This window comes from Euprymna scolopes, chromosome 25, assembly GCF_053919585.1.
Source record: "Euprymna scolopes isolate OS-2025 chromosome 25, ASM5391958v1, whole genome shotgun sequence".
Taxonomy (NCBI): Eukaryota; Metazoa; Mollusca; class Cephalopoda; order Sepiida; family Sepiolidae; genus Euprymna; species Euprymna scolopes.
In genome coordinates this window covers 108,321,980-108,336,354 of record NC_136506.1, presented here as the reverse complement: position 1 = coordinate 108,336,354, position 14,375 = coordinate 108,321,980, and the positions used below count along the sequence as shown (strand labels likewise).

The window sequence follows — 14,375 nt, the reverse complement described above, 5'->3', positions numbered from 1 at the left end:
AAAGTCTTTCTGTTACTTCCCTTGCTGGCCTAGCGGGTAACGTGTCAGGTTTTATTTCACACTTTATTTTCCACCTTCGCCTCAAGGGTTCTGGTTCAATCCTACCTACCTGCTAAAACTTTTTTTTTTTCATTCTCCCCCTAATACACACACCTACAAACATCCAGGCAACGCCGGGCACCCCCGTTAGTAGTAAAATAAAAGCTGTCTAAAATATAACCGAAGACTCCTGGTTGTTTCTTTGGAAGAAATGCTCATTTCAGCTTTTGGCAAATTCATCAACCAAGATCCAGATGATTTCTTTATTGGCAAGATGCATAATCACCCAGAACTGTGTCCACCTATGCCACACACACACACACACACATCTACAAGAATTTATGAACACTAGATGACATGAAAAAACTTCACTATATACACAACTCATCATATATCCAACGCACTTTATATGCAACGCCTTACATATATATAGACCTTTTATACCCCCCCAATGTAATATACAGTTAATTGAACATAAGTTGCTATTTTACCCCATAGCTGGAGAGAGAGAGTAGGTATATACTATTTGCAATGTGATTAGTAGGGCTATCACAACAGCATATTCTTTTCATTGTTTTGACGGTTGAGTGTTTATCCGTTGATATCTTATATGTTTTTATATAGAGTGATATGGTTCTCAGTTGATTAACTGTGTCTAACTTTGTTGGATATATACTTGAGTCAAAAGAATGAAAAGAATATACTGTTGTCATAGCCCTAGGTATTAGTAATTATTGATATTTTTCCTTTAGTGGAGAGCAGCCCTAGTGAGGCTGTTTGGTCACATGAATAATCAAACTATATAGTGTAGTAATTTCTACCAGCCTTTTTGTTTAGGACTCTATCTGAAGACTTGGGGGTTCACAAAGCAGGCAAAGAGCTTCGAGACATCTACAAAGAAAATCATGTGCATTCTTTCCTACCACTGATCAATTAGACATACAAGCATGCCTATCCTCACTTAAAGACATATATCTCGCCAAAAAATAATTATCAACAGCCAAAACTTAACCAACTTTCCTAAATTCATTTCAATTAAAGGACAAATTTATAGTTTTAACTTCTGACCACATACATTCATGTTGTATGTTTGGCAGGTGCTCTGGGAATGATGTCAAAGGAAAGTCGGTCAGATTCTGGATCTAGGTGCCCCGAGAATGACATCATAGAAGTCAAAACGGGGAATGTAGAATCTCTGGAGATTAGGTCAGCAAGACTGACTGACATTTCAGGACAATGCATGATGGAATGGAATGTTTTGACATCACCTGTGCCAATAAAATAGAGGGGCAGACAACTGGAAGAACGGAGAGCGGTGATGACGGGCAGGATAAGTAATGCATTTTTCACCACTGCATATCACACCCACATCACGTGAGCCTTCACTGATGTCATGACTGCCATTCTGAAATCGAAAAGGTTAATTTGAATAAATAAAATATTTTATAACCAGCTGTGTGTGTGTTTTATTTTGCTGCCTAGTGTATATATCGAGACAATGACAAAAGTTGATTTTTAGAAATTATATAGACTGAAAAACACATTGAACGAACAACTGCAGTGAATATATAACATTTGACTGTATACCATATTAAATAAATTTATATAAATGCTTTCTTCATAGAAAAGCCTCTTTTATTTTCTTTCTTTAGCAATGTTTTTCTAAAACTTATTAAAGAAGATAGTCTTATAATTTACATGCAGATTCATTACTATAGCCATAATGAAACCAGTTATGTTTGAAATGTTCATAATTATTTACATATCTGCAACAGTACGTATAGAAATTAGTCATTATGTGACTGGTTTTATTTTTTATTTTTGTTTTTTTCCTTTTTAGGTGATGGATAATCCTCAACCAATGTATGCAAAGAAAAATAAACCTGAAATGAATGTGGAAACTGCTGAGGAGTTGCAGTGGTTGTCTTCTGATAAAGTTACTCCTGTCTGTTTTACAAACTTTCATTCTAACTCATCAGTGCACCAGGAACTTAAAAACACTGCATGTCAAGTGATGCCTGAGATCAGCATCAAAGAAAACTTATCTTTCAGTAAACCTTGTTTGAAGAGATCGTTAAGGAGAGTTGTAGGCAAGAAAGGTAACCTGACATTTTAACTTTAGTTTTAAGATAAATAAAATAATAAAGTTTCAAACACTTAACCACATTCTTTTTATATGTGATTACCAACCAATAAGCCATAGATCAGTACAAGCACGAACACATAAACTAACATGATATTAGAACAATGATTCAAAAAGTTCTGCCTATGTATATCAAGCCTTCAAAGGTACATGCTGTGGTTAGTATTATAGTTGACAGTGTGTTGACATCATCGACCAAGAGAAGAGTCTATAATCCATGTATATGCAGTGTGATAATGTATGTATGGAAGTAAAACCTAACCAGTGATGGTTGACGATATGACCTGGATAGTAATGCTATGAAAATAATACATTGTAACAAATGAGTAGATATAGAACAGTTAACAGGTTCACTTCACAAGGGAAGGGCAAGAAAAACATGAAATAAGAATAGACTTGAAAGGTGGTTAAATAAAAATCTGGCCAAAGATTTGTTAGTTTGGAAATCAATTTCTAAAAGTTGTTCATTGACAGTGAGCATATAAAACAGATGTTAAACCAAAGAAGATGAGGATCATGGTGGCAGCATGCACGTGGTGTCATTTATTTCCCTGGTTTCATTTTTTAAATTTTGTTTAAAAATTAAATGTTTTCTCTGAAAAATTATTGTTCAGGATAAAAAGCAATCCAGTTAATTAATTGTAATTGCTCTAAAGTGTGTTCCACATTTCCATCAATGACCAAGAGTCATGTAAGCCACTTAAAACATGGAGGGAATCAGTTGATGACAATCTGAGTCTGGTAAGCAGTACTAGCAAAATGGCAACAGACAGGAAAAGTTGGAAGTCATTTTTGAAACAAAAAACAAAAACTGAAAATAATTCGATAAGTTATCAAGTTAATAGACAGAAACCATCTATATAGGAAAGTTTTTATTTTTGTAATTTTACACTAAAATATTAAATGAAGCATTTTATGTTTTTATTTCAGATAATGAAAGGTTGGAATCTTGCTGCAAATTACATGAACAGGCCAAAGCAAGAAGACAGAACTTAGATTTGGCAACTTTGAAAGAAAACAATTCTGATTACATTAATGAAAAAAGGGAGAAAGTTATGGAGAGGTTTCTATTTTATTTTTATTGTTATTATTATTATATTAATACTTTAGCATCATGTGTCTTTTTTTTTTTTTGTACATGTGGTAAGCTCTGTATTTATGAAACAACTGAAGCTAATAAAGAATTATCTCACATTTTTATGTTGTCAACAATACAGAAAACTGCAAAATACAAACACATTTTTAAAAGTAGTGATAAAGAAAGGAGGAGATGTTAAACATTCCTCTGTTGACAGACAGAAGTTGGAAAGTATTATTTCATTACTAGCAGGGAGACCCAACATTGTCTGGGATTCAATGAGGATCAACAAATGTTCCACCCTCCCATACTTTTATTGTCATTGAAATGTGAAATCGACTATTTTTTATCAAGATTGATTGTCTTTAGTTAGGGACCCCCTCCCCACAGTGTACCAGGAGGAAGCTTCACATGTCTTCTTGCAGTGACTTAGTCTGCATTGAATTATAGAGAATCTACTGTTGATTTAATCAAATTATTTGTAAATAATGGCTTCTATTTTTTCCGATGTGACTAAACCAACAAAGTTTCCTGTTTTCCACACATTTCTCTATACTCTCCAAACTTTTTTTTTTTGTTTTACTTACGTTCACCCATAACAAGGCATATCGCCACTTGAACTTAAGGGGCTACTATTTGGGACCATGCCTAGGGAAGATTGACAGGATGTTGATTTATGTTACATTTAAACTTTTGCATATCAGTACAGCCATGGAAGCAGGCAGCAGGAAGGGAATCCCAAAGTCTAGCTGTTCGAGGGAAGAAACTCTTAGAATAAAAAGCTTTATGGCATTTAAGGACCTCAACAGTGAAAGGGTGAGATTTTGTTGATAAGCAGGTTTGTCGGGGATATCTACACTGAGGGGGCACAAGTGTAACGAGTTCATCAGCGCACATTCCATTAAAATATTTGTAAAACTTAAATCTTTGTAAGACTTAATCTTCCTCTAAAGTCATCAGAACAAAGCTTGTTTTTATGATTCACGTTTTGCATCTATCATATCATTTCTTTTTATGCAAAATATCCTCAACTCTCACTGTCCAGGTTTCATTTTCATACATCATCATAACATACTCATGCTTTATAAATTCTTCTCTTTATCAATAGTTAGTAATGGCAAAAGTTCCTTGAACTTACTCCATCTATTTCTAACTCTTGTGATCACATGAATACTAGTTCCTCTTTGTACTCCAATGGTATCACCAAGGTAATAGCCTTCTATCATTTCTCTCCATGCAACACATACGAGGTGCCTTCAATAAGTTTGCAGACTTTTTTTGTACAGGCATTTAAAATTGTTGTAGGCTCTTGAAAATTAAGTATGTTATTGCTATACATTTTCAGATAACTGACCAATTTTTATGATTTCAGGTTCAAATGAACAGCTACAGCAGTTAATTTGAATGCCCCCTTCTAAAGCCTGATTGTTACTGTTGATGAATTTAAAAATGCAGTCTGAATGTGAAAACACTTTAGAAGAATGGTATGCAATAAAATTCTGTTTTAAACTTGAAAAATGTCACAGAAACATATAGAATTTTTCAGACTGTTTTTCTACCATCTCGCATAAATCAAGCATCAGTTTTTGAGTAACATAAGAGATTCAAGGAAGGTAGGGAGTCTGAGGGATGATGAAAGGTGTGGGAGGAGTAAGGAAGTCAGAATACCAGAGTTGATTGGTCAAATAAAGAATTTTATGGCTAAAGATAGTCATGTGTCTATAGAAACAATAAGTGCAGAGTTTGATGTCAGTGTGAGAACTGTACACACAATTTTTCGCAAGAAACTGAAGATGTGGGAGATTTATGCAAAGTTGGTTCCAAGGGTGTTCAGAGAAGATCAGAAAGAAAAACATCATAACAGGATAAGATGATTGAGCTAATCAATTCAATTGAAACGATACAAGTGCATTGCTGCCGGAGGAGGTTATTTTGAAAGGGACTAGAGTTTCATGTATGTACTAGCAATAAAAGTGCTCAGACAAAAAGTCTGGAAACTTATTGAAGGCACCTTGTATACTCAACTCTCACTGGCAAGGTTTCACTTCCATACATCATCATACATACCTGATAGTCAATAATTCACTTTGATTTTGTTTTTATTAATATAAATTGATAGTGCTTACGTTTTCTTCACGTTTTAAACATCTATCCATTTATTTTAAAAAAATATTTTTGTTCAACATCAGAGATGTGCAACTGAAACCACCTGTAAAAGTTGACCGCAGACGAGCCTCATGGATGAACGGATTTATGATGTATAGTCAACTGAACAGAAGAACATTTATTAAGTAAGGATTTCTAAAATTATTATTTTTTTTGTTTTTGTTTTTTCTTTTTTTCAAAGTAAACTTATCTGTATTGAAAGATTCAGTGTGTACAGTGCACTCATTACTGGGGCCTCAGTTTGGATGGTTCCAGGGATGTAGTGTGTCGCGTAATAAAAGAAGAAAGAAAACACATCTTCTGTTCATTACTAAAACTTTTAATCGCTACAAATGCACTTAGGAATTATGCATAGTTTTTATAATGTTTTACTTCAACTTTTACAAAGGTTAAAGTTAATCTAGGTGGAGGGATGAGTGTCAAAACCATAACATTTTTCACCTCAATAATTATGACAGAATAGAATCAGGGGATATTGATCTTAAATTACAAAGTCTTTATATTTAGTAGGTGTTTTTCTTATCCTTCGTACTACTTTCTAGGGTTCTAAATCTCTAGTATTTGCTTTTTGAGAAAAAAAGTCAGTTTCTTCTGATTTTCTTGAGAGAAAAACGGCATAACTTATTGATTATACTGAGTAGATATTTGTTACCGGCAATATTTAGTCGTTGGAAAGGTAGTATTGCTTTTACAAATATCCTATGGTTACTATTAATCAATTTAGGTTTTTAGATACCAGGTCTTATTTGCCGTAGATAAGTTTTGTACGGACCATGACATGATCAGAGCCATTGTCATTGTCAGTTTCTACCCCACAGTCGAACATGCATGACACTCAGCAAGACTTGATGAGAATGTGGTCAATTTGGTTCTGAGTTACACTGTCATTTGAATACCAAGTTACGAGGTGACATTTGGGATGTTGAAAATAGGTGCTTAAGATAAAAAATTGATTTCTTACTGTAAAATCAATGAAACATTCTCTATTTGAACAGCAATCCCTAATGGCAAATTGGGTGACAATGTGCCTCGTATTAGTGTCTCCAACATCCGTGCAGGCGTTGAAATCACCTACGACTACCACAAGATCTCATGATGGGATTTTATCCATAACAGCCTGGAGACTATCATAAAGGGCATCCTTAATGTTGAACGGAAAACAGGAAAATAAAGAAGTATATAAAAACCAGTTTAAGCGAACTTAGTGTAGACGAAAACAAAAAAAAATCACATTATGTAAGCCTCAATTGAAAAAAAAACAGCCCTGTTTAAAAAAAAAAATACCTTTACGTAGGCTCGAACAGGAAAACTAAAGCTTATGATGTGACCTCAATATCCACTGCCCCTTGATGCTGTCAGCGAAATAACATTTTTTTTTAATTTCAACCAATTCAAGAAAGAATGCCTGACACGCATATGTAGTTGTCAAAGTCGTTTAAAAAGGAACAATTTTTTCCGCTTTTCCCTTGTTTTAAACGAGTATTTCTATGCAAAATAATTGACCGTTTTTTCTAATTCTCATATTATTCGCCTGAGACAGTGCTCTTTCAGATGGTACCAGTCTTGATCCCACCCAATGCCGCTGAGAAAAGTTTTTGGCAGGCATACACACACATTTTGCCTAGAAAAAGATTGAAATAAACTTTATACTTTTTTAATATTCTAATAAGCACTTGTACTTTTTTTTATTGTTAATCATTGCACTTATGTTTTCATCATATATCATTTTACATAATTTAAATTTTCCAGTCTGATAATTAGTAGAGACATATTTTCTTTTGTTTTGTCTTTTAGTTTTCCTTTTCAAATCTTTCTAATGAGTTTTCGAGAGATGTTCAAATTAAAATTTTGGTTTCTAAATCAAATGATCGCCTAATTTGAGTCCAGGATGTACACATATTTGTTTATATTTATCTCATAATAAAAATGATTAGCTGTTTTGGGGGGAGTTTTTTTTTTTTTTTTTTTTTTTTTGTAATCTTTTCAAATGTTATCACTGTTACAATAATCACTGCCTTTCTGTCTACTCTTAGATAATGTTGTCCACTTTTCCTTTCTGGCTCTCCTTCTGCCCTCCTGTAATGTTTCTTGAAAGATTGTTTTTGCAAGACCTGATGATCTTGTGATATGGCCATACGACTTCATTTTCCTCTTTTTTGCAGTTTTCAGAAGATCCTCATATGAGCAGACTGCTTGTATGCATTGATGTGGGTAATTTTGTCAGTATTGTATTATAATGTTGTATGAGCAAACCTTCCTTTTTAAAGTTTGAATAGTCATTGTAACCTACAAGAGATTTACATACATTGTAGTTTCTTACAGCTTTGCTCAAACAATAGTCAGCTATTAAATTTATTAATAAATGAACAAATTTGAACTTTTTTACATCCAATATTTGTAATTACAAATAAAACAGTAGCAAAATAATAAAAGCAGTCAGCTGACTTGTCTTCTATTCATTATGGACCATCAATACAATTATGCTTATTTAAAAAGTAGACTCTAGATAAAATAGATTGATATCAGTGCACTTTTCAAATTGAACAATTTTTAGTTTAAATCAAGTAAAAAATCAAAGTGAACCGAATTTATGTTGACCAACAAAAATATACGGCTAGAGGCTACATAGTTTTGCTACTGTATCACTATCCCCCCCCCCTTTAAAATGAAGACAGTAATACCTGGGAGGATTGTATCATAAAGAACAAACATATTCTACACCACCATCCTGTCCCCTGAATTAAGCATTGAAAGATAGTGCATTAGTTTTAAATAGTACAGTCAACTGTACATTAAAAATATTCCAATAGAAATAATAGTATAGTTCAGCTTGAGACAGACAGATACCAAATTTCCATTAGATGCTTTGCTCTTTTGATTTTTGCTTTTATTTCAGAGAGTGTAAAAGAGAAGGGAATTCTATCATTAATGTGTGCATGTTTTTTTTTTCCAGTCTCCACCCTGGTGTTCATACATCTCATATAAGTAAAATAATGGGCCATGTATGGAGGAATATGTCACCTGATAAGCAGTTACCTTATAAGTTAGTACGATTGTCTTTTCACTTTATTCTTTTATTTAATTATTCACAACTTTTGTGTCATTTATTTATCATGGATGATTTTCTTAAGGACTTTCATTAGGATTCACATGTGTAAACTTTGTCTAGGTTGCCATTTGGAATGAATTGATGAATATGAACAATAGATATTGGTGGAATTGCATTTTAAAAAAATATTTATGAAATGAAAAAGAAGTCCAACCCACAACTACATAAATAAAATCATTTAATGTCCTTGCTTGTTTTTATTTTCATGCACTGCTCATATGTTTTTTGTTTTACTTCATATTGCTTTTTATTACTATTTCTATTATATAAACAAAAGATGTTAGAGTGTGTGTGTGCGTTTATATGTCTGCTAAAAACATTTGTCAGTCGCAATCCTTCAGATGCAAATGTGAAAATTAGAAAAAAAAAGATTAATTTTGTGATGGTTAACTGGACCATTTTTTGGAAGGAGCGGGGGTCACTTTCTGTGTTGCGTATTTTGCAACTCACGCACACGTATCAAACTGAAACTATGTTTAAAAACATTATTTTTCAGAGTCATGACGTCATCAGCAATCATGGCTGTAGTAGCAAGCGCATTTGCCAGTGACTTTTTTCCCTTTTCCTCTTTCATGTTTCAGGTTCAAAACCAGCTGGCATTGCTTTTTTTCTTTTCATTTTTTATCTTTTTTTTTTTCTTTTTTTTTTTCTTGGTCGCACCGGCACTCACTGCTATTTTGATTGAAAAAAAAAAAAAAACGAAAAGTTATTTTGATTCATTTATTGGGGGTGGGGGTTTCAGCACACATGCAACAAAAAATGCTCAATATCTGGAGAATAGCTACTTCTCTTCTGGTGGGGAGATTCTTTTTTTGACCGATTCTGTTTTATTTTTGAAATTGTTGTGGGGCTATCAATGAAAGTGCTCAATATCCTTAGTATAGCAACTGTGTCCAAACCGAATTTCATGTCCACACAGGGTATCCATGCTAGTCTATATATATAAAAAGCAAAATGTGTGTGACCATTTCGTGTATGTCTCGCAAAGACTTCTTTCGCACATGCTCCCGAGGTAGTTACGATTGCTTAGAACTGTTTATATAGCCCCTAGATAATAATATCTACGATTTGGGAACACGGGTCACCTCTACATTTATTTACGTCTACTTTTATGAGATTCGCGCTATTTCACCCTGTCCCCTGTTTGTCCTGCTTTTTAGTATAAATAAAGTGAAACTAAATTCAAACCGGGTCGTGTTCTCGGCATCGTGCCGGGAAACGTCCAGAAGCAATCAGCTTTGATCAATGAGAGGACAAACTCCTCTTACATCAGACAATTTCTATTCAAACTGGACAATGGGGAGCTGGTTTCCCCCTCCCCAACATCTGTTGGGGAAAAAAACAGTCAAAGTTGGGTAAACAAACTCAAACGCATAAGTTAACTGCGTGACTTCTATTTGATCTCATTAATTAGGTCAAATAGAAGCAGCAGAGTTAACTTTTATTGTGGCCACCTGTCAGTACTTAAATAAATTCAAACCTGTTTCCGTTGTATGTTGTGGTGGCCCGTTGGTTAACGTCACATGTTTTGTTTTTTTTTTTTTTCACACTTTAATTTCCAACTTTGCCTCAAGGGTTCGGGTTCGATCCTCATACTCACCTACCAAAACTTTTTTTTTATTTTAACCCAAGAATTTTGATTTACCCAAAACCATACACACCCCAAAACACCCGGGCATTGCCGGGTATCCCCCGCTAGTCTATTATAAAAAGGGTAACAATCTGGCTAAAACTCAAAAAATACAAATAAAAATCCTGCAGAGTTAGTATTTCCTTGATCGGCATTGCCCTAGATGTATAATATCTAAAATCAAAAAAAAAAAAAATGATTAATCCGTTAGAGTAGAAATGGCAAATAATTTCTTATACTTTCATTAATGTGTTTTATCTATGTTTGGGTACATTTCCTTCCCTTTTAAGCACTTAAAACTAATGAATACATTAATTTCAAACAAAGTATTATGAAAACCAAGTTTTTTCTGACCATCCTTTTTTTGATGATGTTAATGACAATTCAACTTTGGAGATGAAAGTGCAGTTGTAAATTAAACAATCTTTACTTCACTGATTAAACTGCCATTTCAAAAGAAGAGATGTGATTTGGCATCAAGCAACCGTTGACTTGCTATAGACTCATAAAGCAGTGACAGTTCCAAAGAGGAGGCACAGCTGGAGATTAAGCAACTCTTGCTTTACTATAAACTGTATGCTGATAAATAAAATACAGTTATTGTTTACTAAAATTAAAATTTGAAAAAATGCTGATTCATTTCCTGTTTTGAAGAATGAGTCTACTATTTCTTCCAAATTAGTACACATCCAAATTAGTATATAATTACATTAGGAAATAAATAATAAAAAAAATACATATATCAAAACCAGGATCCCTATTAGAAAAAAATTATCTGATGATTGGAATAGAAATGCTAAAAATTATACCAAAACATTTTTATTTTGGCGTTTCTATTTCTTTTTTACTTACTAAATATAGTTTGAGTAAACATAAGTTGTTTGACATTAAATGTGAGGTGCTTTCAATAAGTTTCTAGACTTTTTTACAGGGATTTAAAATTGTTGTAGACTCTGGAACATTCAGCATGTTATTGCAATACATTTACAGTTTAATGTCAGCGTGTCAATTATTTGTGAAGAACTGAATATGTCGAAGATTTGCGCAATGCACCAGTCTACAACTCCATTCTTGTGACAGACTTTGACCAAGATGGGCATCAAGACAGTTCCTCATCCTCCCTTTAGTCCAGACCTTCCTCCCTTTGACTTTTGCTTATTCCCTAAATTCAAGGAAAACTTTAGAGGCTGTCATGAGTCATTGACACACTCCCACAAGAGTGCTTACATGGGGCCTTCCTGAAGTTGTTGGAGCAGTAAAATAAGTGCATTGCAACTGAAGGAGATACTTCGAAGGGGAATAGTTTCATGTGTATACTATCAAAAAAAGTTGCCATACAAAAAAGTCTGCAAACTTATTGAAGGCACATCGTACAAGACTAATGTCGTTCTAAACATTTTGGCTGAAATCAAATTTAGCAAATATTTAAATTTTTATTTTTATTGAAAGAAAAATTATCCCTGTATTATATTATTTATTATAACATGATTTGGGGATTGGGGGTGGTGAAATTATAGTGATAGTTTCATAAATTCAAAAATATCACTTTTTGCATTTTAACTTTTCATATATATAGTCATCTATAAGCAGTTATTCAGGGCTCTCCATTGTGGCAAGATGTTAGTGTTTCAAGACGATTTTTGAAACCCAACCATTTGATGAGGAGTTGGGGCCCTTAACTCTTACAATTATTATGCTCGTTGCAAATGAAAATTATTTTGCTTTGTTTACATTTGCATTACTAACTATTTAGCTTAATTCTTTTTATAAAGAACAATTCTTAGAAAAAATTGTTAATTTCATTACTAGAGCTCAACTCATGATATATATTAAATCTAACCTCTTGGTTAACTTCTAATGTGCGATTCATTTTTTTTTTTTTTTTTGCAGAGAAAAGGCTAAAAAATATGCTCAGTACATGCAGAATGCTCTCATGTTGACGCTTCCCAGTGATTATAATGTTTCTGATCAGACACTAGACGATAAAGAGGAAACACCAACGACTACAAATATTCAGAATGATGTGGATGGAGAATTTATTAAATTTGAATGAAAAATGAGCAACATTGAAGGGGATTTTTTGTGTACGAATATGATGACTTGTTATTTTGTTTCATGTTTATATATATCATATCAATTTTTTTTTCACAATATTTTCATCTTCACCAATAAGGGTTTAATCGTTTAATTTTTTTTTTTTTTTTTTTTTTTAGTTGAGCTTGACCAAATAGGTACTGCCACAGACTATAAAATCGGCTACACTAATTTTCTATCCAAGTATGTGTATGTGGTGTGTGTATATCTGTTTGATTATATATTTAAATTTTAACTTATATTAGCTCTCATACTTTTTAATTTGATATATTTTCTGAATTTTACTTTAAAAAAATATAAGTAAAGTTTTTTATTCATTCAATAAATTATTTCTAAGGCAGATATAAAGTATTTCTAATTCTGATATTTCCAAACTGTTCCAAAATATTTGTTTATTTGCCTGCATTTTACATCTCATTAGATTTAAATAATACATTTCACAAAATCACAATAATAAAAAATATATATATACACCTAGGTCATCGTCGGTGGCTGATATCTTGTGTGTGTGTGTGTATGTGTATATATATAGATATATATATACAAAAAAATGAAATTGAAATATTATACCAGTCTAAGTAATTTATATAGTTATTTTCTCAGTAAAAATTTCTAGACCATTTAGTAGCATATATATATATATATATATATATATATATATTGTTGTTGTTTTTTTTTTTTTACTTCAGTCGAAGTTCTCAGAAATCAAGAGGCCCCCTTCCTGGAGCTAACACTTGATCGCTATATGAGATACATAGATATTATATATATATATATATATATATATATATATATATATATATCAGTACAAAAAATAAATGTTTGTATATTTTTGCTATTTATTTCAATTGACATGTAGGAATACAAAATATATATTTTGGATACTTTCACAATGCTATTTGGATAAGTAAATTCATCATAAACTAGTTTTTTGAACTTAACTTTAATCCATTCACATCGGACTTCCTTCCGGATCTACCAGAATATAATTTTATTGATAGTTTCATCTTTTACTTCTATTGAAAATGCCTGAATTCACAGAAAAGTTTTTATACTTTTTCAATTTTATACTAACCAGTAATATATTTGCTGATTTTTATCCCCTTATGAAAATAATTTATCCTTAAAAGTTCATTGAATAAGAATTATTTTTTAATTTTGTGCTTTGTTTGAATATTTGATGGATCAATAAGCATTGTCATTTACTCAATTTTTATTTTCATCATCAATTTTCTCATATGTATAGGGTGTCCGTAAAGTTACTATACAGTCTTACAAGTTACTATACAGACACCCTGTAATATATTAACAGTACAGTAAGATATTGTATTAAAATATTTATTTGTAACAAAAGAAATAACACCTTTATGTTTATAAAAATCTCAGAAAATACACGTGTTACATCCGAAAAGACTGTAACAATCAAGGCAAACAATTTCTATGACAAATATTCAAATTGGAGGCCTTCGCTTCAAAATAAATTTGCACTCTTCCAAAGTTAGCTTGCGTGGCATGCTTGATTAAATAAACCTGTAAAAAAAATAAATATTAACTATTAATACAAATATAAAACAATAAGACTGTATAGTAACTTTACGGACACCCTGTATGTATGTATGTATATATACACCAATTTGGGGAAGAAAAATTGACCAAAGTGATCAATTACAAGCGTGAGAGTTTAATATTTTTATTAAATAAAAGTATATATTTATCTTAATAGAGAAAGAGAAAAAAACGCCAATAGTCCAGGGACCACACATATTTTTGACATGCTGCTGCTCCCTCATTAGTCTCTTCAGCCATAAGCATCACTGCTCCAGTCAAGCAGATAGTCAGGACAACTTAACTAAGGATGCATCACCTATGATCAACCCTGATCAATGGAGGCTTTTGTTATAATACATTTATCTTTTGGATTTTGTCTGGGTTGTTTTTAATTGAGATATACAGATGTAAATTAGCTGAAGAATTTATTTTCAGGAGGGGGGGAGGGCTTTGTAATGATCCGGTATGTATGTATATACATACATGCTATGTCCATTTCTGCACCAATACTGTTGAGAAAGGGAGAAACCCACAATTTTCATCTAGCTTTAGATTTAAAAAAAAAAAA

The 14,375-nt window shown here is 32.5% G+C and overlaps 1 protein-coding gene across 2 annotated transcripts in view; it reads left to right on the top strand.

The window, feature by feature from the left end:
- Positions 1 to 12,382, top strand: part of LOC145247571 (uncharacterized) — a 50,927-nt gene extending 38,545 nt beyond the window's left edge. For both annotated transcript variants that reach the window (XM_080109418.1, XM_080109417.1), the window contains exons 8-12: positions 1,880 to 2,138; positions 3,113 to 3,245; positions 5,450 to 5,551; positions 8,380 to 8,469; positions 12,056 to 12,382. In XM_080109418.1, the coding sequence (XP_079965544.1) occupies positions 1,880 to 2,138; positions 3,113 to 3,245; positions 5,450 to 5,551; positions 8,380 to 8,469; positions 12,056 to 12,218 (747 nt within the window). In that variant the 3' untranslated portion in view covers positions 12,219 to 12,382. The remainder of the gene's footprint in view (positions 1 to 1,879; positions 2,139 to 3,112; positions 3,246 to 5,449; positions 5,552 to 8,379; positions 8,470 to 12,055) is intronic.
- The last annotated feature ends 1,993 nt before the right edge of the window (positions 12,383 to 14,375 follow it).